Below are 23,646 nucleotides of genomic sequence, written 5' to 3'. Positions count from 1 at the left end.
CCGGCGCGGCGCAGTGACGTCACTCAGCGCGACAACACTTCCCCATTTTTAATAAACAAAGGCGGATTTGGGGCGAAATCACCGAAAAACGGACAAAAATGGCTGCGGAAGGGGCAGAAAGCGCTTTAATGGAGGCAGCGGAGGGCGGAGGCCGCGGGGGAGGCGGCGCTCAGCGCTTGAGCTCGCTGTAGATGTCCCCGCGCGCGCCCTGCAGCTCCTGGTAGTGCGAGTCCTGCTCCGGGGGGTGGGGCTTGGGCGGGGCTGTGGGGAAAGGAGGCGTGGTCAGAGTGGAGACACGCCTACTTTGATCGAAGCCACGCCCTCCGCCTGGTTGTGGTGGGGGTGATTATTGGTTGGCCACGGCCCCATTTGGGTTTTGGCTCCGCCTATTAATGGGTTTGGTCACGCCCCTGATTCATCCCATTTACTCCCAATGCTCCCAGTAACTTCCAATAAATTCCAGTAACCCCCAGTAACCCCCAGTGCCTTCCCAGTAACTCCCTGTGCCTCCCAGTGCTCCCAGTATCCCCCCAGTAATTCCCAGTAACCCCCAGTAACTCCCAGTGCCCTCCCAGTTCTCCCAGTAATGCCCCAGACCCTTCCCAGTGCTCCCAGTTCATTCCCAGTGCATTCCCAGTCCCTCCCAGTAATGCCCTGGAACCTTCCCAGTGCTCCCAGTAAGCCCCTGAAACCCCGCCCACTGTTCCCAGTGCCCTCCCAGTAACTCCCAGTGTACTCCCAGTAACCCACAAATGGCTCCTCCCCTTTGGCCACACCCACAATTTCTCCCTCCTTTTAAGCCACGCCCACATCAGCCCCTCCCTCTTTAGCCACCCCCCAAATGCCCTCGCCCCATTGGTCACGCCCACAAATGCTCCCTCCCCGTTGGCCACGCCCACAAACACCTCCTCCCCATTGCCCCGCCCACCTCTGTGGCCCCGCCCTGCCAGCCAATAGGCTCCGCCTGCGATCAGGAGCGTCAGGATGATGTCACCAACAACGAGCGCTGTGATTGGTCCAGGCCCCAGGAGGCACCCGGAACAATCTGGAAAAGGGAGGGGGAGGGGACACCTCGTGACCCCGCTGTGACCTTTGACTCCTCCCGTGACCCCGGGGTGGGGGAGGGGCCTCACCTCGCTCCGCCGTGGCCAATCCTGAGGCTGGGAATTAATGAAGGGGGTGGGGCTTGTGAGCCGCTCCCACTTTGGCCACACCCACAGATCCGGGAGGGGGAGGGGCCAAAGGGTGGGGGAGGGGCAAAATGGGAGGGGCAAAAGGGATGGGGGGGCAGAAATGGGTGGGGGAGGGGCTAAAGGGTGGGGGAGGAGCTAAAATGGTGGGAGAGGGGCAAAAGGGAGGGGGTGGGGGAAAATGGGTGGGGAGGGGCTTAATAATGTGGGAGGAGCTAAAATGGTGGGGGAGGGGCAAAAGGGAGGGGGTGGGGGAAGTTAGAAATGAATGTGGGAGGGGCTTAAAGGTGGGGCAGGGTTAAAAGTGGGAGAGTGGCAAAAATGGGAGGGGCTAAAGGGAGTGGTAGGGGCAAATACAGGTGGGGGAGGGGCTAAAGGGTGGGGGAGGGGCACCGTGGGAACTTCCGGGTGGGGGAGGGGTCTTCAAAGTGTAGGGGAGGGGCTTAGAGGGGTCCCTCGGGATGGGGGAGGGGCACAGGCGTCCCCAAGGAGTGGGGGAGGGGCTCGGGGGCTCCCCAGAGTGTGGGGGAGGGGCCGATCCCCCCCCATTTCTCCGCCATTCCCTTCCCCCACCCTGGCCCGGCCACTTCTGCTTTTGGAGGAGGGGCAAAGGGGGGGGGGCACAGGGGGTGGTGGAGGGGCAGAGAGGGTCCCTCGGGGTGGGGGAGGGGCTGGGGAGGGTCACAGGGTGGGGGAGGGGCCCTTGGGGTGGGGGAGGGGCCTCACCGAGCAGCAGCAGGACCAGGCCGAGGGTCCCCGGGGGGGCCATGGTGGCGGTGGGGGAAGGGAAAGGGGCGGGGCCTGGTGTGGCAACACAGGCCACGCCCCCTTTCTGCCCTCAGCGTCTGATTGGGCGGCACCGTGACCCCACCCAAAACTCCTGACCCCCTCGGTGCCCAAAACTTCCCCTTTTTGGGGTCCCTGCGGTGGCCACGCCCATTCCCAGCGAGCCCCGCCCATTCGCCAGCAAGTTCTGTGTTTAATAAGCTCCACCCCGCCTTTAAACCCCGCCCCCTTTTAAATGAGCGCGGGCCCTTTAAGGCTCCGTGGGCCGAGCCGCTAGAACCCCTTAAACCCCGCCCTCCTTGCTCTCTGATTGGCTGAATAAGAGGCGGACTTCCGGCGCGCCGATTGGCTCGGGTAGCGTGACTAAACCCGGAAGTTGCGCTCTGATTGGTTCGATTTGACGAGGCGGGAGTAAGACGGGAAAAAAAGGCGCTGATTGGTCCGCGCCTTGCCGGGGTGGGCGTGGCCTGAGCGCGCGCAAGGCAGGGCGGGAAAGGAGCGGCCTGAGGGGGCCCCGGGAGGGCGCGACCACTGCAGGTACGGGGGGGGGGGAAATTGGGGGGTCCGGAGGGGATTTGGGGATTCTTGAGGGAAACTGGGGGGTCCTGAGGGGATTTCGGGGAGTCCGGGGGGAATTTGGGGGGTTCTGGGGAGGGTTGGAGGGGTTTGGGGGGTCCTGAGGGGGTTTTGGGGGGCTCCTGTGAGGGTTTTGGGGGGTTTGGGAGGGACCATTGGGTGCGGGGGCGGGGGGGATTTGGGGGGTCCTGAAGGGCTTTGGGGGGTCCGTGGGAAATTTGGGGAGTCCGTAGGAAATTTGGGGTGGATTTGGGGGGTCCTGGGGGGGATTTTTGGGGTCCTGGGAGGGATTAGGGGGGGTTCTAGGGGAATTTGGGGTGTTCTGAGGTGGTCCGGGAGGATTTGGGGGGGGGTTCAGGGGTTCCTGTGGGGGTTTGGGGCGTCCTGAGGGGATTTGGGGGGCTCTGTTGGGGTTTGGAGGTGTCTGGAAGGGATTTGGGACGCCCGGGGTGGGGGTTGGGGGGCCTGGGGGGAATTTTGGGGGGTTTTGGTTGGGTTTGGGGGAGTTTTAGGGGGATCTGGGGGATCCCGAGGTGTTTTAGGGGGATTTTGGGGGGTCCCAAACCATTTGGGGGGGATTTTGGGAGTCCTGAAAGAATTTGGGGGGTCCTGGGGGGGATTTAGTGGAATTTTGGGTTATTTTGGGGGTATTTTGGGGGATCTGGAGAGAATTTGGGGGGATTTTGGGGGGAATTTGGGGGATCTGGAGAGAATTTGGGGGGTCCTGGGAGGAACCATGTGGGGTTTTGGGGGGGGGGGATTTTGGGCGTCTGAGGGGATTTGGGGGGTGTGGGAGGGACCATTTTGGGGTTTTGGGGGTTTCTGAGGGATTTTGGGGGTCTGAGGGGGAATCGGGGTTTGCTGAGTGAATTTCTGGGGTTCCCGGCTGGGATTTGGGGTCTCCCGAGTGGATTTTGGGCGACTCTGGGGGAAATTCAGGAGATTCCAGGTGGGATTTTGGGGTTCCCAGGTGGATTTTGGGCTCTCATGAGAAGATTTGGGGAGGTCCTAGGGTTTTCTGAGTGGATTTTGGGGTTTTCAGAGTGGATTTTGGGTGTCTTTAGGAGATCCCAGGTGGGATTTGGGATTTCTGAGTGGACTTTGGGTGATTCCAGGTGGAATTTGGGGGTTCCCAGGTGGGATTTTGGGGGTTCCCAGGTGGGTCCCGGGTGCTTTTGGCCAATCTCAGATGCATTTTGGGCTATCCCAGGTGGGATTTGAGCTCCCCAGGTGAAACTTTGGTCCATCCCGGGTGGGATTTCGGGGGTTCCCATGCGGATTTTGGGGTTCCCAGGTGGGTTCTGGGTGCCTTTGGTCGATCCCGGGTGGGATTTCGGGGGTTCCCATGCGGATTTTGGGGTTCCCAGGTGGGTTCTGGGTGCCTTTGGTCGATCCCGGGTGGGATTTCGGGGGTTCCCATGCGGATTTTGGGGTTCCCAGGTGGGTTCTGGGTGTCTTTGGTCGATCCCGGGTGGGATTTTGCCGTTTTCCGAGCGACTTTCAGCCGCTTTCATTCAGCCTTAAACGCGATTTCCCCCCTTCTTTTTCACGGTTCCGCCCCAAACTTGGCGAATTTCGTTCTTTTTCCTCTTTCCCCTCCCCAACCCCGAATTTTTTCTGCCCTTTCCAGGCCATGCCCCGCCCGCGCTGCAGCCGCTGCGCGCTGCCCTCGGTGCTGCTGCGCTCGCGCTCGCTGCTGCCCTTCTGCCGCCGCTGCTTCCTCAGCGCCTTCGAGGCCGAGGCCCTGCAGGCGCTGCTGCAGCCGGGGCCAGCGCTCCCGCCCCGAAATCCTGGGGTTTCGCCCCAAAATCCCGCGGTTTCGCCCCAAAATCCCGGGGTTTCACCTCAAAATCCTGGGGTTTCACCTCAAAATCCTGGGGTTTCGCCCCAAAATCCTGGGGTTTCGCCCCAAAATCCCGGGGTTTCACCTCAAAATCCCGGCGTTTCGCCCCAAAATCCCGGGGTTTCACCTCAAAATCCCGGCGTTTCGCCCCAAAATCCTGGCGTTTCACCCCAAAATCCCGGCCTTTCAACCCAAAATCCCAGCCTTTTGCCCCAAAATCCCGGGGTTTCACCCCAAAATCCCGGCCTTTCAACCCAAAATCCCGGCCTTTCAACCCAAAACCCCGGGGTTTCACCCCAAAATCCTGGGGTTTCACCCCAAAATCCTGGCCTTTCACCCCAAAATCCCGGGCTCCTGCCTCAAAGCCCAAAAAACCCCAGGGTTCCATGTCTAAAACCCGAAGTTTCACCCCAAAAACCCGAGGTTTCAGCCCAAAAATCCGAGGTTCCGTCTCAAAATCCTGGGGTTTCACCTCAAAATCCCGGGGTTTCACCCCAAAATCCCGAGGTTTCACCCCAAAATTCCGGCCTTTCGCCCCAAAAACCTGGGATTCCACCCCAAGACCTCCAAAATTCCGGGGTTTCGTCTCAAAATTCTGAGGTTCCACCCCAAAACCCTGGGCTTCCATCCCCAAACCCTCCAAACCCTGAGGTTTCACCCCAAAATTCTGCGCTTCCAGCCCAAAACCCGGGAATTTCTCCCCAAAACTCCAGAACCAGCCCTGAAAACGTGGGAATTTCACCCCAAAACCCGGGAATTTCACCCCTAAACCCGGGAATTTTTCCCCAAAACTCGGGAGTTTCCCCCCAAAACGCGGGAATATCACCCCAAAACCCGGGAATTTCACCCCAAAACTCCAGAACTGGCCCTGTAAACCCGGGAATTTCCCCCCAAAACGCGGGAATATCACCCCAAAACCCGGGAATTTCACCCCAAAACTCCAGAACTGGCCCTGTAAACCCGGGAATTTCTCCCCAAAACCCGGGAGTTTCACCCCAAAATTTGGGAATTTCTCCCCAAAACCCGGGAGTTTCACCCCAAAATTTGGGAATTTCGCCCCAAAACCCGGGAGTTTCGCCCCAAACCCCGGGAGTTTCGCCCCAAAACCCCCGGGAGTGCCGCCCCCGGCGCTGCTGGCCGTGTCCCCGGGCGGGGGACGCGGTGGCCGTGGCCGCCTCGGGCGGCAAGGACAGCACGGTCCTGGCTCACCTGCTGGCGCACCTGAACCTGCGGCGGCGCCTGGGGCTGCGCCTGGCGCTGCTGGGCGTGGACGAGGGCATCGAGGGCTACCGGGACCACGCCCTGGGCGTGCTCCGAGGCGTGGGGGCGGGGCTGCCCCTCCCCCTCCTGCTGGTCTCCCACCGGGAGCTCTTCGGGTGGGGCGTGGACGAGCTGGGCGCGGTCCTGGGCGGGCGCAGCCGCTGCACCGTGTGCGGGGTGTTCCGGAGACACGCGCTGGACAGGGCGGCCCGGGAGATGGGCGCCGACTGGATCGCCACTGGTGAGCACTGGGATATACTGGGAGGGACTGGGAGGGCCTTGGGAGGGACTGGGTTATACTGGGATGGACTGGGCGGGGCTGGACAGGGCGGCCCGGGAGATGGGCGCCGACTGGATCGCCACTGGTGAGCACTGGGATATACTGGGAGGGACTGGGAGGGCCTTGGGAGGGACTGGGTTATACTGGGATGGACTGGGAGGGGGTTGGGAGGGGCTGGGTTATACTGGGATGGACTGGGAGGGCGTTGGGAGGGACTGGGTTATACTGGGATGGACTGGGAGGGGCTGGAGAGGGCGGCCCGGGAGATGGGCGCCGACTGGATCGCCACTGGTGAGCACTGGGATATACTGGGAGGGACTGGGAGGGCCTTGGGAGGGACTGGGTTATACTGGGATGGACTGGGAGGGGGTTGGGAGGGGCTGGGTTATACTGGGATGGACTGGGAGGGGGCTAGGAATCACTGGGATGGACTGGGAGGGGCTGGAGAGGGCGGCCCGGGAGATGGGCGCGGACTGGATCGCCACTGGTGAGCACTGGGTTATACTGGGATATACTGGGAGGGCGTTGGGAGGGACTGGGTTATACTGGGATGGACTGGGAGGGCGTTGGGAGGGACTGGGTTATACTGGGATGGACTGGGAGGGCGTTGGGAGGGGCTGGGTTATACTGGGATGGACTGGGAGGGGCTGGACAGGGCGGCCCGGGAGATGGGCGCCGACTGGATCGCCACTGGTGAGCACTGGGTTATACTGGGAGGGCGTTGGGAGGGACTGGGTTATACTGGGATGGACTGGGAGGGACTGGGAGGGGGCTAGGAGTCACTGGGATGGGACTGGGAGGGGATTGGGACAGGTTAAAGGGGGACTGGTTTGTACTGGGAGGGACTGGGAGGGGGTTAAGAGTCACTGGGATGGACTGGGATGGACTGGGAAGGGGTTTGGAGTCATTGCTATGGACTGGTTTATACTGGGAGGGCACTGGGAGGGATTGAGTTATACTGGGAGGGGGTTAAGAGTCGCTGGGATGGACTGGGAGGGGCTGGGAGGGCATTGGGACAGGTTAAAGGGGGACTGGTTTGTACTGGGAGGGACTGGGAGGGGGTTGGGAGTCACTGGGATGTACTGGGAGGGGCTGGAGAGAGCAGCGTGGGAGATGGGAGCCGATACTGGTGAGCACTGGGTTATACTGGTTTGTACTGGGAGGGACTGGGAGGGGGTTCGGAGTCATTGCAATGGACTGGTTTATACTGGGAGGGCACTGGGAGGGACTGGGAGGGATTGGTTTGTACTGGGAGGGACTGGGAGAGCACTGGTCTTTACTGGGAGGTCACTGGTTTGTACTGGGCAGGTCACTGCTGGTCACTGGTAGTGACTGGTGGTCATTGGTGGTCACTCGTGGTCACTGGTGGTCACTCATGGTCATTGATGGTCATTGGTGGTCATTGGTGGTCACTCATGGTTACTGGTGGTCACTCATGGTCATTGGTGGTCACTGGTGGTCACTCGTGGTCACTGGTGGTCATTCGTGGTCATTGGTGGTCACCAGTGGTCACTCGTGGTCATTGGTGGTCACTGGTGGTCACTGGTGGTCATTGGTGGTCACTCATGGTCACTGACAGTCATTGGTGGTCACTTGTGGTCACTGGTCATTTGTGGTCACTTCTGGCCACTTCTGGTCATTGTTGGCCACTGATGGTCACTCACGGTCACTCGTGGTCATTGGTGGTCACTGGTGGTCATTGGTGGTCACTCATGGTCACTGACAGTCATTGGTGGTCACTCGTGGTCATTGGTGGTCACTTGTGGTCACTGGTCATTTGTGGTCACTTCTGGCCACTTCTGGTCATTGTTGGCCACTGGTGGTCACTCACGGTCACTCGTGGTCATTGTTGGTCACCAGTGGTCACTGGTGGTCATTGGTGGTCACTCATGGTCACTCATAGTCACTGGTGCTCCCTGGTGGTCACTGCCGGTCACTGCTGGTCACTTGTGGTTATTGGTGGCCACTTGTGGTCACTGCTGGTCACTGTTGGCCACTTCTGGTCACCACGGTGGTGGTCACTCGTGGTCACTGCTGGTCACTCATGGCCACCGGTGGTCACTGTTGGTCACTGCTGGTCCCTCCTGTCCCCAGGCCACAACGCCGATGACGTGGCCGAGACGGTGCTGATGAATTTCCTGCGCGGCGACGTGGCGCGGCTGCGGCGCGCGGCCAACGAGGCCACCATGGCCACCAACCTCAACATGGCCACCACCAACGTCACCACGGAGACCAACGGGGCCACCATGGCCACCAACCTCACCATGGCCACCACCAACGTCACCACGGAGACCAACGAGGCCACCATGGCCACCAACCTCACCATGGACACCAACGAGGCCACCCTGGCCACCAACCTCACCATGGAGACCAACGGAGCCACCAATGTCACCATGGAGACCAACGAGGCCACCCTGGCCACCAACGTCACCATGGCCACCACCAACGTCACCACGGACACCAACGAGGCCACCCTGGCCACCAACCTCACCATGGAGACCAACAGAGCCACCAACGTCACCGGTGGGGCCACCAACATCACCATGGAGACCAACGAGGCCACCATGGCCACCAACCTCACCATGGCCACCACCAACGTCACCATGGCCACCAACGGGGCCACCAACGGGGCCACCAACGTCACCACGGAGACCAACGGAGCCACCAACGTCACCGGTGGGGCCACCAACCTGACCATGGAGAAAAACGAGGCCACCATGGCCACCAACCTGACCATGGCCACCACCAAGGTCACCAACGTCACCAGTGGGGCCACCAATGTCACCATGGAGACCAACGAGGCCACCATGGCCACCAACGTCACCAATGGGGCCACCAAGGTCACCAACGAGGCCACCCCGGTCACCAATGAGGTCACTGTGGCCACCGATGAGGTCAACATGGCCACCAACAGGACGGTGGCCACCAATGAGGTCTCAGGGGCCACCAGCGAGGTCACTGTGGCCACCAATGAGGTCGGTGCAGCCAATGACAACAACGAGGTCACCGTGGCCACCAATGAGGTCTCAGGGGCCACCAACAAGAACCAAACAAAACCCAACGAGGACCCAAGGAAATTTGGTGAGAACTCAACGGAACCCAACGAGGAACCAACAAAACTCAACGAGAACTCAACAAAACACAACAGGAGCCCAATAAAATTCAACGAGGACCCAACGAAAATCAACCACAACCCAACAAAACTCAACGAGAGCTCAACGGAACCCGACGAGAACTCAACCAAACTCAACGTGAACCCATTAAAACCCAACAAGAACTCAACACAACTCAAAGAGAACCCAACGGAACCCAACGAGAACCCAACGGAACCCAAGAGGAACTCGACGAAACCCAACGACAACTCAACGAAACCCAACAAGAACCCAATGAAACTCAAAGACAACTCAACGAAACCCAACAAGAACCCAACGAAACCCAACAAGAACCCAACGCAACCCACCAACCCCGCCAAGAGCCCCAACGCGGCCGCCCCCTGGCCCACGGTGCCGCGGCTGAAGCCGCTGCGCCACGCGTCGCAGAAGGAGATCGTGCTCTACGCCCACTTCCTGGGGCTGCCCTACGCCAGCGCCGAGTGCCGCCACGCGCCGCTGGCGTTCCGCGGGCACCCGCGGGCGCTGCTGAAGGAGCTGGAGGCGGCGCGGCCGGCGGCGGTGGCGGCGCTGGCGCACTCGGGGCGGCGCCTGGCGCTGGGGGCGGCGCCGGGCGCGGGGGCGGCGCCGGGGGCGTGCGGGCGCTGCGGCGCCGCGGCCAGCGGGGAGCTGTGCATGGCCTGCGTCCTCCTGGCCGCGCTCGACAGAGGGAGGCCCAAGCTGGCGCTGGGCAAGAGAGGCGTCAGGGTGGCCAGAGACGGGGACGGGGGCGGTCATTGGGGTCATCAGGATGGACCTGGTGGGCTGTGGGGTGGTGGGCAAGGGGTTGGTGGTCATCAGGATGGGGTTGGTGGTCACCGGGATGGGGTTGGTGGTCACTGGGGTGAATGTGGGCAAGGGAGTTGTGGCTGCAGGGGTGGTGGTCAAGGGGGCAGTGGTCATTGGGAGGGTGGTCAAGGGGTTGGTGGCCACCAGGATGGGGTTGGTGGTCACTGGGAGGGTGATGGTCAGTGGGGTGATGGTCAGTGGGGTGATGGTCAGTGGGGTGGTGGTCAAGGGGGTTGTGGGTGTAGGGGTGGTGGTCAAGGGGGCAGTGGTCACCAGGATGGGGTTGGTGGTCACTGGGGTGGTGGTCAAGGGGGTTGTGGCTGCAGGACCGCTGGTCAAGCAGCCAGCGGTCACTTCAGGGCTGGTGAGGGGGAGTGTGGTGGCCACGGTGACCACCAGGGTTTTGGTGGCCCTGCTGTCCCTGTTGGTGACCCTGGTGTCCCTCAGAGGTTTGGTGGCCCTGATGGCCCTGGTGTCCATGGTGGTGGCCCTGGTGTTCCTCAAAGTTCTGGTGACCCTGGTGTCCATGGTGGTGTCCATGGTGGTGACCCTGGTGTCCATGGTGGTGTCCATGGTGTCCATGGTGTCCATGGTGTCCATGGTGGTGTCCATGGTGTCCATGGTGGCCCTGGTGTCCATGGTGGTGTCCATGGTGGTGACCCTGGTGGTGTCCATGGTGGTGACCCTGGTGACCCTGGTGTCCATGGTGGTGTCCATGGTGTCCATGGTGTCCATGGTGTCCATGGTGGTGGCCCTGGTGTCCATGGTGGTGGCCATGGTGGTGTCCATGGTGGTGTCCATGGTGTCCATGGTGTCCATGGTGGTGGCCCTGGTGGTGTCCATGGTGGTGACCCTGGTGACCCTGGTGTCCATGGTGGTGTCCATGGTGTCCATGGTGGTGTCCATGGTGGTGTCCATGGTGGTGACCCTGGTGTCCATGGTGTCCATGGTGGTGTCCATGGTGGTGTCCATGGTGTCCATGGTGTCCATGGTGGTGTCCATGGTGTCCATGGTGTCCATGGTGGTGTCCATGGTGTCCATGGTGGTGTCCATGGTGGTGTCCATGGTGGTGACCCTGGTGGTGTCCATGGTGGTGACCCTGGTGTCCATGGTGTCCATGGTGGTGTCCATGGTGGTGGCCATGGTGGTGTCCATGGTGGTGGCCCTGGTGTCCCCGTTGGTGTCCCCGGTGCCCGGCCGGTGGCCGCCCCGGTGGCCGTGGAGCTGCAGGGCCCAGGTGGTGTCCATGGTGTCCATGGTGGTGTCCATGGTGTCCATGGTGGTGTCCATGGTGGTGTCCATGGTGGTGTCCATGGTGGTGGCCCTGGTGTCCCCGTTGGTGTCCCCGGTGCCCGGCCGGTGGCCGCCCCGGTGGCCGTGGAGCTGCAGGGCCGGGCCGGGCGCTCGGAGCGGCGCCGCCTCAGCGCCTTCGGCCACGGCCGGAGAGACCCGGGGGGGACACGGGCGGGGCTGGGGGACATCTGGGACTTCTGAGGGGACACCTGGGGACACCTGGGGACACACCTGGGGACACCTGAGGGGACATCTGGGACTTCTGAGGGGACACCTGGGGACACACCTGGGGACACCTGGGACAGCTGGGAACATCTGGGACTTCTGAGGGGACACCTGGGGACACCTGAGGGGACATCTGGGGCTTCTGAGGGGACACCTGGGGACACCTGAGGGGACATCTGGGGCTTCTGAGGGGACACCTGGGACTTCTGAGGGGACACACCTGGGGACACACCTGGGGACACCTGGGACAGCTGGGAACATCTGGGACTTCTGAGGGGACACCTGGGGACACCTGAGGGGACATCTGGGGCTTCTGAGGGGACACCTGGGACTTCTGAGGGGACACACCTGGGGACAGCCCTGGGGACACACCTGGGGACACCTGGGGACACACCTGGGGACACCTGGGGACACACCTGGGGACACCTGGGACTTCTGAGGGGACACCTCTGGGGATATCCAAAATGCACCTGGGGACACCAACGGGGACACCTGGGGAAACCTGGGGACACCTGAGGGGACACCTGGGGGCATCTGGCACTTCTGAGGGGACACCTGGGACAGCTGGGACTTCTGAGGGGACACCTGGGGACATCCAAAATGCACCTGGGGACACCTGGGGGCATCTGGGACTTCTGAGGGCACACCTGGAGCGGACACACCTGGGGACACTTTGGGGACATCTGGGACTTCTGAGGGGACACCTGGGGACACTTCTGGGGTGATTTTTGGGGTCCCCTGGGGACGTTTTTGGGGACATTTTTGGGGTCCTGGGATCAATTTTTTGGGTCTTTGGGGACATTTTTGGGGTCTTTAGGGACATTTTGGGGGTCCCAGGTGACTTTTGGGAGATTTTTGGGGTCATTTTTTGGGTCCCTTGGGGACATTTTTGGGGATACTTTTGGGATCCTTTGGGGACATTTTGGGATATTTGAGGGCTTTTTGGGGTTCCTCGGGGACATTTTAGGGACATTTTGGGTCCTTGAAGGGACATGTTTGGGGACATTTTTGGGGTGATTTTTGGGACATTTTGGGGTCTCTGGGATCATTTGGGGTCCCTGGGGACATTTTTGGGGACATTTTTGTGGGTTTGGGGATTTTTTGGGGACATTTTCGGGACATTTTTTATTTTTTTGGGGACATTTTCGATGGTTTTGGGACATTTTGCGTCCCCGGGGCCGTCGAAGGGGGCGTGGCTAGCGGGGTTTATGCAAATGAGCTGCTGCTGTGGGGGGAGCCGTGTCTGTACAAACCAATAAAGCGCGATTAAATCATTAATTATGCAAATGAGGCGCGTTTGTCAGCGGGGGGCTCATTAAACAGCAGGGAGGGGGCGGGTGATTATGCAAATTAAGGGGGTATTTATGGAAATTAACAGGGCGGTTATGCAAATGAGGCGCGGCGAACGCGGAAGCGCGGCGGGGCTATGCAAGTGAGCGATATTCAAATGAGATATATGCAAATGAGCAATATGCAAATAACAATGTGGGGCGGATAAAAGGCGCGGCCTGATTTCCATATAAGGAGAGGAGTCAACCCTGCGGGCCAATCAGCGCGCGGGATGCAAATGAGGCCGCGGTGGCGAAGTGGGGGGGGCGCGAGGCGGGGCGGCGCGGGGCATGTGACGTCACTTCCGTCGCGCGGCGCGTGACGTCACGGCAGCAATGGCGGCGCCGCGGGTGTCGCTGGGGGCGCTGAAGGAGCCGCTGGGGCTGAGCCGGGGCCTGCAGTGGGTGAGGGACTGGGGGATACTGGGGGATACTGGTTTGTACTGGTTTGTACTGGTTTGGACTGGGATGGACTGGTTTGTACTGGGATGGACTGGTTTGTACTGGTTTGGACTGGGATGGACTGGGAACGGGACTGGGAGGGGATCGGGGGGTGCTGGGATGAACTGGGGGGAACTGGGAGCCGAACTGGGAGGGAACTGGGGCCGGTTTGGGGCTACTGGTTTGTACTGGTTTGTACTGGGATGGACTGGGAGGGGACTGGGATCGGAACTGGGATTGGAACTGGGACAAACTGGGAGCGACTGGGAGGGGATCGGGGGGTGCTGGGATGAACTGGGAGCGACTGGGAGCCGAACTGGGAGGGGACTGGGGCGGATCGGGGGAGATTTGGGGTTACTGGTTTGTACTGGTTTGTACTGGTTTGGGGCTTGGGGTTACTGGGAGGGAACTGGGAAAGGATTGGGAGGGACTGGGACAGACTGGGAGGGACTGGGAGGGGTCTGGGCGTGACCGGGATCCAAACTGGGGGAACTGGGAAGGGACTGGGAGGGAATTGGATGAAAATTTTGGGGATTTTTGGGAATTTTGGGGTTGGATTTTGTTTAGTTATTATTATTATTATTATTATTATTATTATTATTATTATTATTATTATTATTATTATTATTATTATTATTATCCCAATTCTTGTTGCATTTTCCCCAATTTCCCCATTTTTTACCAAATTTTAGAGCCAAAAATTCGAAATTTTCCCAAGCTTTCCTGAATTTTCCCTTTTTTTTTGTAACCAAATTTTGCCCTTAAAAATTTCAAATTTCCCCGATTTTTCCCATTTTTACAAAATTTTGCCCCCCAAAATTCCATATTTGTCTAAGTTTTCCAAATTTTCCCAATTTTTACCATATCTTGTTCTCAATAACCCCAAATTTTCCCAAATTCCCCAGTTTTTAACCCAATTTTGCCCTTAAAAATCCCACAAAAAAAAAAATTCCCAAAACTTCCCCATTTTTAACCAAATTTCCATCCAAAAAAATCCCCAATTTTCCCAAAATTATCATCTCAAAAATCCCAAATTTTCCCAAATTTCCCAGTTTTTCCCCATTTTCTGTTGGATTTTCCCCATTTCTACACAAATTTTGTGCTCAAAAATCCAAAATTTTCCCCCAAATTTTCCCATTTTTTACCAAATCTTGACTTCAAAAATCCCAGATTTTCCCTATTTTTACCAAATTTTTACCTCAAAAATACCAAATTTCCCCTAAATTTTCCCCAAATTTCCCCGTTTTTATCCAAATCTTGGCCTCAAAAATCTCAATTTCCCCAAATTTTCCCCTTTTTAACAAAATTTTAACCTAAAAAATCCTAAATTTTCCTGAAATTCTCCCATTTTCATCCAAATCTTGACCTTAAAAATCCCAAATTTCACCAAACTTTTCCCATTTTAACCAAATTTTCCCTTCCAAAATCCCAGTTTTCCCCCCAAATTTTTACCGTTTTTCCCCCAAATTTTGACCTCAAAACTCCCAAATGTTCCCAATTTCCCCAAATGTTCCCAATTTCCCCCAAATTTTGCCTCCCAAAATCCCAAATTTTCAGCTCAAAAATCCCAAATTCTCCTAAAATTTTCCCGAAATTTCCCCATTCTTATCCAAATCTTGGCCTCAAAAATCTCAATTTCCCCAAATTTTCCCATTTTTAACAAAATTTTGCCCTAAAAAATCCTGAATTCTCCCAAAATTTTCCCAAAATTCCCCATTTTCCTCCAAATCTTGACCTCAAAAATCCCAAATTTCCCCAAACTGTTTCCATTTTAACCAAATTTTCACTTCCAGTGAAATCCCAGTTTTTCCCCCAAATTTTTACCGTTTTTCCCCCAAATTTTGACCTCAAAACCCCCAAATTTTCCCAATTTCCCCCAAATTTTGCCCCCCAAAATCCAAAATTTTCCCCAAATTTTCATCTCAAAAATCCCGAATTTCCCCAAAATTTCCCCAAATTTCCCCATTTTCCTCCAAATCTTGACCTCAAAAATCCCAAATTTTCCCAAACTTTTTCCATTTTAACCAAATTTTCCCTTCCAAAATCCCAGTTTTTCCCCCAAATTTTTACCGTTTTCCCCCAAATTTTGACCTCAAAAGCCCCAAATTTTCCCAAAAATCCCAAATTCTCCTAAAGTTTCCCCAAATTTCCCCGAGGTTTTTCCTTTCCTTTTATTCCCCCCGAAATCCCGAATTTCAATTTTTTTCCCTTTTTTTCCCCAAAATCCCCGCTTTTCCCCCCAGTTTTTCTCCATCTTCGCCTTCGCCACCTGCGGCGGCTTCGAGGGCTCCGTCACCGTCAGGGTCACCTGCCCAGGTGGGGACAACGGCACCGAGGCGCGGGTGACGAACGTGACGGCCGCCTACGGGTACCCCTTCAGGTGAGCGGGGACACCTGGGGACAGGTGAGGGACACTTGGGACATTGGGGACACACCTGGGGACACCTGGGGACAGGTGAGGGACATTGGGGACACACCTGGGGACACACCTGGGGACAGGTGACAAACATGACGGCCGCCTACGGGTACCCCTTCAGGTGAGCGGGGACACCTGGGGACACCTGGGGACAGGTGAGGGACATTGGGGACACACCTGGGGACATTGGGGACACACCTGGGACAGGTGAGGGACAGTGGGGACACACCTGGGGACACACCTGGGACAGGTGAGGGACACACCTGGGGACAGCTGGGACAGGTGAGGGACAGGTGAGACACCTGGGGACACTTGGAACATTGGGGACACCTGGGACACACCTGGGGACACACCTGGGACAGGTGACGAACGTGACGGCCGCCTACGGGTACCCCTTCAGGTGAGCGGGGACACACCTGGGACAGGTGAGGGACACACCTGGGGACACCTGGGGACATTGGGGACACACCTGGGGACAGGTGAGGGACACACCCGGGACACCTGGGGACACCTAGGGACAGGTGAGGGACACACCTGGGGACAGCTGGGACAGGTGAGGGACATTGGGGACACACCTGGGGACAGGTGAGGGACACACCTGGGGACAGCTGGGGACAGGTGACGAACATGACGGCCGCCTACGGGTACCCCTTCAGGTGAGCGGGGACACCTGGGGACACCTGGGGACAGGTGAGGGACACCTGGAGACAGCTGGGGACATTGGGGACACCTGGGGCAGGTGAGGGACACACCTGGGGACATTGGGGACACCTGGGGCAGGTGAGGGACACCTGGGGACAGCTGGGGACATTGGGGACACACCTGGGGACACCTGGGACAGGTGAGGGACACACCTGGGGACAGCTGGGGACATTGGGGACACCTGGGGCAGGTGAGGGACACCTGGGGACATTGGGGACACCTGGGGCAGGTGAGGGACACACCTGGGGACAGCTGGGACAGGTGAGGGACAGGTGAGACACCTGGGGACACTTGGAACATTGGGGACACTTGGGACACACCTGGGGACACACCTGGGACAGGTGACGAACGTGACGGCCGCCTACGGGTACCCCTTCAGGTGAGCGGGGACACACCTGGGGACACCTGGGACACACCCGGGGACATTGGGGACACCTGGGACACACCTGAGACACCCGGGGACAGGTGGGGACACCTGGGACAGGTGAGGGACACACCTGGGGACATTGGGGACACCTGGGGCAGGTGAGGGACAGGTGAGGGACACTTGGGACAGGTGAGGGACACTTGGGACACACCTGGGACAGGTGAGGGACATGGGGACACTTGGGGACAGCTGGGACACACCTGGGGACACCTGGGGGACACCTGGGACACACCCGGGGACATTGGGGACACACCTGGGGACACCTGGACAGGTGAGATGAGTGAGGGACACACCTGGGACAGGTGAGGGACACCTGGGACACACCTGGGGACACCTGGGGATGCTTGGACAGGTGAGATGGGTGGGACAGGTGAGGGACACACCTGGGGACACTTGGGACACACCTGCACCTTCTGAAGGTGCAGAACGTTCCAAAGTTGTCCCAGGTGTGCCCAGTCCCTCCCAGGTGTCCCCAGGTGTGTCCAGATGACCCCAAGTGTGCTCAGGTGACCCTCAGGTGATCCCAGGTGTGCTCAGGTGACCCCAGGTGTGCTCAGGTGACTCCAGGTGACCCCAGGTGTCCCTCAGGTGACCTTAGATCCCTCTGAGGTGATCTTCAGGTCCCTCTCAGCTGTGCTCAGGTGACCCCAGGTGACCTTAGATCCCCCTCAGATGACCCCAGGTGTGCTCAGTCCCTCCCAGGTGTCCCCAGGTGTGCTCAGGTGACCCTCAGGTGATTTCAGGTGTGCCCAGGTGACCCTCAGGTCCCTCTCAGGTGTGCTCAGGTGACCTCCAGGTGATTCCAGGTGACCCTCAGATGACCCCAGGTCCCTCTCAGGTGACCCCAGGTGATTCCAGGTGACCCCAGATGATTCCAGCTGTGCCCAGGTGTGCTCAGGTGACCCTCAGGCGACTCCAGGTGACTCCAGCTGTGCCCAGGTGATTCCAGCTGTGCCCAGGTGTTCCTCTCCTCCCCACAGGTTGAACCAGGCCGTGTTCCAGCCCTCCCTGACTCACCTGTGCAACCACACCTGGCCCCACGACGTTCACCTGGTCGGGGATTTCTCCTCGGCCTCCAGGTTCTTCGTGGGCGTGGCCGTGGGCGCCTTCCTCTACAGCCTGGGGGCGCTGGGGCTGTACCTGGGCTACCTGCACCTGTACAGGTGCGCGGGGTCGCGCCTGCCCCTCCTGGTGAGTGAGATTCACCTGCACAGGTGGGGTTTGGGAACTCAGAACCAGTGGGCCCAGGTGGGCTCAGGTGGGATTGACCTGTTCAGGTGTGCCCAGGTGGGGTTTGGGAACTCAGAACCAGTGGGCCCAGGTGGGCTCAGGTGGGGTTCACCTGCTCAGGTGGGGTTTAGGAACTCAATTCAGGTGTGCCCAGGTGAGCTCAGGTGGGATTGACCTGCTCAGGTGTGTCCAGGTGGGGTTTGGGAACTCAGAACCAGTGGGCCCAGGTGGGGTTCGGGAGCTCAGAACAGGTGGGCTCAGGTGTGCTCAGGTGGGGTTTGGGAACCCAATCCAGGTCAGTTCAGGTGTGCTCAGGTGGGGTTGACCTGCTCAGGTGAGCTCAGGTGTGTCCAGGTGGGGTTTGGGAGCTCAGAACAGGTGGGCCCACGTGGGCTCAGGTGTGTCCAGGTGGGGTTTGGGAACTCCATTCAGGTGAGCTCAGGTGGGACTTACCTGCTCAGGTGTGCTCAGGTGGGGTTTAGGAACTGAATTCAGGTGAGCTCAGGTGGGATTTAGGAACTCACCTGTACAGGGGTGCTCAGGTGAGCTCAGGTGGGGTTTAGGAACTCACCTGTACAGGGGTGCTCAGGTGTGCTCAGGTGGGGTTTAGGAACTCACCTGTACAGGGGTGCTCAGGTGTGCTCAGGTGGGGTTTGGGGACTCAATTCAGCTTGGTTTGGGTGGGATTGACCCGCTCAGGTGTGACCAGGTGGGGTTTAGGAACTCAGAACAGGTGGGCTCAGGTGGGCCCAGGTGAGCTCAGGTGGGATTTGGGAACCCAATCCAGGTCAGTTCAGGTGTGCTCAGGTGGGGTTGACCTGCTCAGGTGAGCTCAGGTGTGCTCAGGTGGGGTTTGGGAGCTCAGGTTTGTCCAGGTGTGCTCAGGTGGGATTTAGGAGCTCAGTCCAGGTGAGCTCAGGTGTGTCCAGGTGGGATTTGGGAGCTCAGGTGTGCCCAGGTGGGCTCAGGTGGGATTTAGGAGCTCAGTCCAGGTGGGCTCAGGTGGGATTTGGGAGTTCAGGTGTGTCCATGTGGGATTTAGGAACTCACCTGTACATGTGGGCTCAGGTGGGGTTTGGGAGCTCAGGTGTGCCCAGGTGGGTGCAGGTGGGATTTGGGAGCTCAGTTCAGGTGAGCTCAGGTGTGTCCAGGTGTGCCCATGTGGGATTTAGGAACTCACCTGTACATGTGGGCTCAGGTGGGATTTAGGAGCTCAGGTGGGCTCAGGTGTGCTCAGGTGGGATTTAGGAACTCACCTGTACATGTGGGCTCAGGTGGGGTTTGGGAGCTCAGTCCAGGTGTGCTCAGGTGGGATTTAGGAACTCAATTCAGGTGGGCTCAGGTGGGATTTTTGGGCTTCCCCAGTGGGAATTCCAATGGAAATGTGACAAAATTGTGACGGAATTTTGGGAATTTCGATGGAATTTCGATGGAATTTTGGGAATTTCGATGGAATTTTGGGGAATTTCGATGGAATTTTGGGAGGATTTTGGTGGAATTTTTACGAATTTCGACGGAATTCTGCGGATTTTAAGACAAAATTCGGGGGAATTTTGACAGAATTTGGGCAATTCTGAGGAAATTTCGGTGGGGTTTTGATGAAATTCGGGGATTTTTATGAAATTATGGGGAACTTGGGGATTTTTAGGGGATTTCTGAGGGACTTTTGATGAAATTTGGGAAAACTGTGATGAAATTTGGGGGGATTTTGATGGAATTTCGGGAACTTTAGCCAGGATTTTTTTTTCTGAATTTTAATGGAATTTAGGGGAATTTTTTGGGGGGATTTTTTTTTTTTTTATTTTTAGGAATTTCCTATGAAATTTGGGCAACTCTGAGAAAATTTTGGAGAATTTTGACGGAATTTCGACAAAATTTTGACAGAATTTGAGGATTTTGATGGAATTTTTGAAGGAACTTTCAATTAAATTTGGGAGAATTTTGATGGAATTTTTAGGAATTTTGGGGGGGATTTTGATGGAATTTTTAGGAATTCAGGAGAATTTTTCCCCAAATTTCCAAATTTTGGTGCAAACTTTGCCGTTCCCGGGGGGAATTTTGGGGTTCCCGATGGAATTTTGGGGTTCCCGATGGAATTTTGGTCGATTTTGGGGGGTTTAACCCTTTGTGCCCCTTCTCTCTCTCTCTGCTGCCTCTGAAGGACCCCAGGTAAGTCCTGACCCCAAAATTCCCATTTTTTCCCTCAAAATTCCCATTTTTCCTCTTAAAATCCCCATTTTCCCCTCAAACTTTCCCTTTTTCCCCCTAAAATTCTTTTTTTTTCCCCAAAAAATCTCCCATTTTCTCCCCAAAATCCTCATTCTTCCACAAGAATTCCCATTTTTCACCCCAAAATTCCCATTTCCCCTCCAAAATTCACATTTTTCCCTCCAATTCCCGTTTTTCTCCCCAAAATTCCCATTTTCCTCTCAAAACTCTGCAGGAATTTGGGGACCCTCCCCACTTTTTTCCTCCCCCAAGTTTTTATGGATTTTTTTACCTTTTTATCCCAATTTTTTTTCCTTTTTTTTCCCAGTTTTTTGTCTCTTTCACTCCTTTTATATTTTTCTCTTTTTCCCCTTTTTTTCCCCTCCATTTTTGGGTCATTTTCCTGCATTTTTAGATCATTTCTTGTCCATTTTTGGGTCATTTTTGTGCTATTTTTAGGTCATTTTCCTGCTATTTTTGGGCCACTTTTGTGCCATTTCTTTTCCATTTTTAGGCCATTTTGGGGCCACTTTTGGGCCATTTTCTCTCTGTTTTTTCACCTTTTATGGCCATTTTTCCTCCATTTTTGTGCCATTTTTAATCCATTTTTTCTCCCTTTTTTGTGCCATTTTTAATCAATTTTTGTGTCATTTTCCTCCATTATTGAGCCATTTTTTGCAATTTTTGAGCCATTTTTTAATCCTTTTTTGGGCCATTTTTTCTTTATTTTTGGGCCATTTTTTCTCCATTTTTGGGCCATTTTTTGCCATTTTTGAGCCATTTTTTAATCCTTTTTTTTGGGCCATTTTCACTCGGTTTTTGGGCGATTTCTTCTCTATTTTTGGGTTATTTTCCTTTTATTTTTGGGTCATTTTGTGCCATTTTTTCTCCATTTTTTGGCCACTTTTTCTCCATTTTTGGGTCATTTTCTCTCTCATTTTTGAGTTGTTTTCCCGCCATTTTTGGGTTATTTTCTAACCATTTTTGGCTCATTTCTTATCCATTTTTAGACCATTTTTAGGACATTTTACTCCATTTTTGAGCCATTTTCTGGCATTTTTCACTCAATTTTTGGGCCATTTTTTTCCTTTTTTTTTAGAGCATTTTCCCCATTTTTGGGTCATTTTCCCACCATTTCTTCTTCTTTTCTATCAACTTTTGGGTCATTTTCTCTCCATTTTTGGGCCATTTCTCTGCATTTTTGTGCCCTTTTTTTTTTTTCCATTTTTGGGTCATTTTCCCACCATTTTTTCTTTTTTTCTCTCCATTTTTGGGTCATTTTTTCTCCATTTTTGGGTCATTTTCTCTCTTATTTTTGAGTTGTTTTTTGGGTTTTTTTTGCATTTTTCCACCATTTTTGGGTCATTTTCTCTCTATTTCTGGGCCATTTTTTTCTCTCATTTTGGGTCATTTTCTCTCCATTTTGGGGTCATTTTCTCTCCATTTTTCTGCCATTTTTTCTCCATTTTTTGGCCATTTTGCGCCATTTCTGGGTCATTTTCTCTCCATTTTTGGGTCATTTTTTCTCCATTTTTGGGTCATTTTTTCTCCATTTATGTGTCATTTTCTCTCTTATTTTTGAGTTGTTTTCCCCCCATTTTTGGGTCATTTTCTGACCATTTTTGGCTCATTTCTTATCCATTTTTACACCATTTTTAAGGCATTTCTTATCCATTTTCCCCCTCAATTCCTGTGCCCCGCCCTCATTTTCCCCTCCCCCTGCTCCTCCTCCATTTTCGCCTCCTTTCCCCCTCATTTTTTCCCCTTTTTCCCCCCATTTTTCCCAGATTTTTGGGGGTTTTTTTGCGTTTTTTTGTGGTTTTTTCCCGTTTTTTCCCGTTTTCCTGACTTTTCTCCCCGTTTCCGTGCCCAGGACCTGCTCTTCTCGTGCCTCGGTGCCGCTCTCTGGCTCGGCGCCTCCTCGGCCTGGGCCCAGGGCCTGCGCCACGTGCGGGCGGCCGTGACCGCGCCCCTCCCCCACTGCCCCTCCCCCACCGTCACCTGCGATCCCGCCGCGGCCACGCCCATGGGGGGGCTGGGGGCGTCCGTGGTGAGAAACAATGGGGGGAAACTGAGGCACGGAGGGGCGGGGCAAGGGGCGGGGCTGGGGGCGTCCGTGGTGAGAAATTGGGGGGAAACTGAGGCACGGGGGGGCGGGGCAAGGGGTGGGGCTGGGGGAATCCGTGGTGAGAAACGGGGGGAAACTGAGGCACGGAGGGGCGGGGCTGGGGGCCTCCGTGGTGAGAAACAATGGGGGAAACTGAGGCACGGGGGGGGGCGGGGCAAGGGGCGGGGCCATGGCCATGATGGGGCTGGGGTAATCTGTGGTGAGAAATGGGGGAAACTGAGGCACGGAGGGGGCGGGGCAAGGGGCGGGGCTGGGGGAATCTGTGGTGAGAAACGGGGGGAAACTGAGGCACGGGGGGGCGGGGCTGGGGGCCTCCGTGGTGAGAAACAATGGGGGGAAACTGAGGCACGGGGGGGCGGGGCAAGGGGCGGGGCTGGGGGCGTCGGTGGTGAGAAGCAATGGGAGAAACTGAGGCACGGAGGGGGCGGGGCCATGGTCATGGGCGGGGCTGGGCTGGGGGCCTCCATGGTGAGAAATGGGGGAAACTGAGGCACAGAGGGGGCGGGGCCACAGCCACGGGGGGGCTGGGGGCGTCCGTGGTGAGAAACGGGGGGAAACTGAGGCACAGAGGGGGAAACTGAGGCACGATGGGGGGGTGGGAGGGGATTTGGGGGGGAAATCAAGCAGGGAAACTGAGGCACGGATGGGGGAGGGGATTTTGGGGGAAATCGAGTGGGGGAAACTGAGGCACGGGGTGGGGGAGGGGCTTTAAAGGGATCATGGGGGAAACTGAGGCAGGGGCGGGGGAGGGGAATCGGCCATTTTGGGCCACACCCAGACCACGTTGGGGGCGGGGCTTGGATGGAGACAGTGGGTGGGGGGAGGGGCTTGGAAGCCTGGCCCCGCCCCCACCCCGCGTCTCTTCCAGGCCTTCGGGTTCCTCAATCTCCTGCTCTGGGCCGGCGGCTCCTGGTTCGTCTACAAGGAGACCCCTCTGCACCGCCCGGCCCCGCCCCCTGACCCTGCCCCCATGTGACCCCGCCCCTCCCCCACACTTTTCTAGCTGTGCCGATTTGGGGGGCGGGGCTGAAACTTGGGGGGCGGGGCCGGGCGTTGGGGGAGGGGCTTTGTGCGCTGAGCTCTGGGGGCGGGGGAGGGGAAGGGTGGGGGAGGGGTGGGTGGGGCTGAGCGTTGGGTGGGCGACGGTGACACCTTGGAGGGCCTTGGGTTGACCTTTGGGTGACCTCGCTTGGCCTTCGGTGGGTGTGGTCTTGACCTTGGCTTGGCCTTGGGTTGGCCTTGGGTTGGTTGGGCTTGGCCTTGGGTTGGCCTTGGGTTGGGCTTGACCTTGGGTTGGTTTTTGGGTTGGTCTTGGCCATGGGCTGATCTTGACTTAGGGTTGATCTTCAGTTTGGGTTGGTCCTGACTTTAGGTT

At 56.9% G+C, this 23,646-nt stretch overlaps 3 protein-coding genes across 3 annotated transcripts; 2 read left to right on the top strand and 1 right to left on the bottom strand.

Moving 5' to 3' along the window:
• Nucleotides 1-103: 103 nt before the first annotated feature.
• On the bottom strand, nucleotides 104-1,977 carry TYROBP (transmembrane immune signaling adaptor TYROBP). The gene is made up of 4 exons (XM_066570771.1): nucleotides 1,917-1,977; nucleotides 1,134-1,160; nucleotides 929-1,045; nucleotides 104-261 (listed from the first exon to the last, which is right to left on the bottom strand). The coding sequence occupies exons 1-4, from the start codon at nucleotides 1,957-1,959 to the stop codon at nucleotides 170-172; spliced, it is 279 nt and encodes a 92-aa protein (XP_066426868.1). The 5' UTR covers nucleotides 1,960-1,977; the 3' UTR covers nucleotides 104-169.
• CTU1 (cytosolic thiouridylase subunit 1) lies at nucleotides 1,958-11,367 on the top strand. Its single transcript, XM_066570822.1, has 7 exons — nucleotides 1,958-1,966; nucleotides 4,183-4,347; nucleotides 5,512-5,896; nucleotides 6,539-6,628; nucleotides 8,030-9,844; nucleotides 9,960-11,212; nucleotides 11,263-11,367. The coding sequence occupies exons 1-7, from the start codon at nucleotides 1,958-1,960 to the stop codon at nucleotides 11,365-11,367; spliced, it is 3,822 nt and encodes a 1,273-aa protein (XP_066426919.1).
• Nucleotides 11,368-13,017: 1,650 nt separating this feature from the next.
• LOC136570319 (synaptophysin-like protein 1) lies at nucleotides 13,018-23,247 on the top strand. The gene is made up of 5 exons (XM_066570821.1): nucleotides 13,018-13,124; nucleotides 15,404-15,540; nucleotides 17,686-17,896; nucleotides 22,017-22,193; nucleotides 23,140-23,247. Exons 1-5 carry the CDS (start codon nucleotides 13,056-13,058, stop codon nucleotides 23,245-23,247), a joined length of 702 nt encoding a protein of 233 aa, XP_066426918.1. The 5' UTR covers nucleotides 13,018-13,055.
• The last annotated feature ends 399 nt before the right edge of the window (nucleotides 23,248-23,646 follow it).

Source organism: Molothrus aeneus, unplaced genomic scaffold (genome assembly GCF_037042795.1).
Source record: "Molothrus aeneus isolate 106 unplaced genomic scaffold, BPBGC_Maene_1.0 scaffold_30, whole genome shotgun sequence".
NCBI classification, from domain to species: Eukaryota; Metazoa; Chordata; class Aves; order Passeriformes; family Icteridae; genus Molothrus; species Molothrus aeneus.
Note: the sequence above shows the minus strand (reverse complement) of the source record. Positions and strands in the feature narration are given on the sequence as shown.

Coding starts and splice junctions, on each gene's coding strand:
- LOC136570319 (XM_066570821.1), top strand. CDS start 13,056: ATGGCGGCGCCGCGGGTGTCGCTGGGGGCGCTGAAGGAGCCGCTGGGG. Junction 17,897..22,016: donor GGTCGCGCCTGCCCCTCCTG/GTGAGTGAGATT, acceptor TTCCGTGCCCAG/GACCTGCTCTTCTCGTGCCT. Junction 22,194..23,139: donor GGGGGCTGGGGGCGTCCGTG/GTGAGAAACAAT, acceptor CGTCTCTTCCAG/GCCTTCGGGTTCCTCAATCT.
- CTU1 (XM_066570822.1), top strand. Junction 6,629..8,029: donor CGCCGACTGGATCGCCACTG/GTGAGCACTGGG, acceptor TCCTGTCCCCAG/GCCACAACGCCGATGACGTG. Junction 9,845..9,959: donor GGGTCATCAGGATGGACCTG/GTGGGCTGTGGG, acceptor TTGTGGCTGCAG/GGGTGGTGGTCAAGGGGGCA.
- TYROBP (XM_066570771.1), bottom strand. CDS start 1,959: ATGGCCCCCCCGGGGACCCTCGGCCTGGTCCTGCTGCTGCTCG. Junction 1,161..1,916: donor CCTGGTCCTGCTGCTGCTCG/GTGAGGCCCCTC, acceptor ATTAATTCCCAG/CCTCAGGATTGGCCACGGCG. Junction 1,046..1,133: donor ATTGGCCACGGCGGAGCGAG/GTGAGGCCCCTC, acceptor TCCCTTTTCCAG/ATTGTTCCGGGTGCCTCCTG.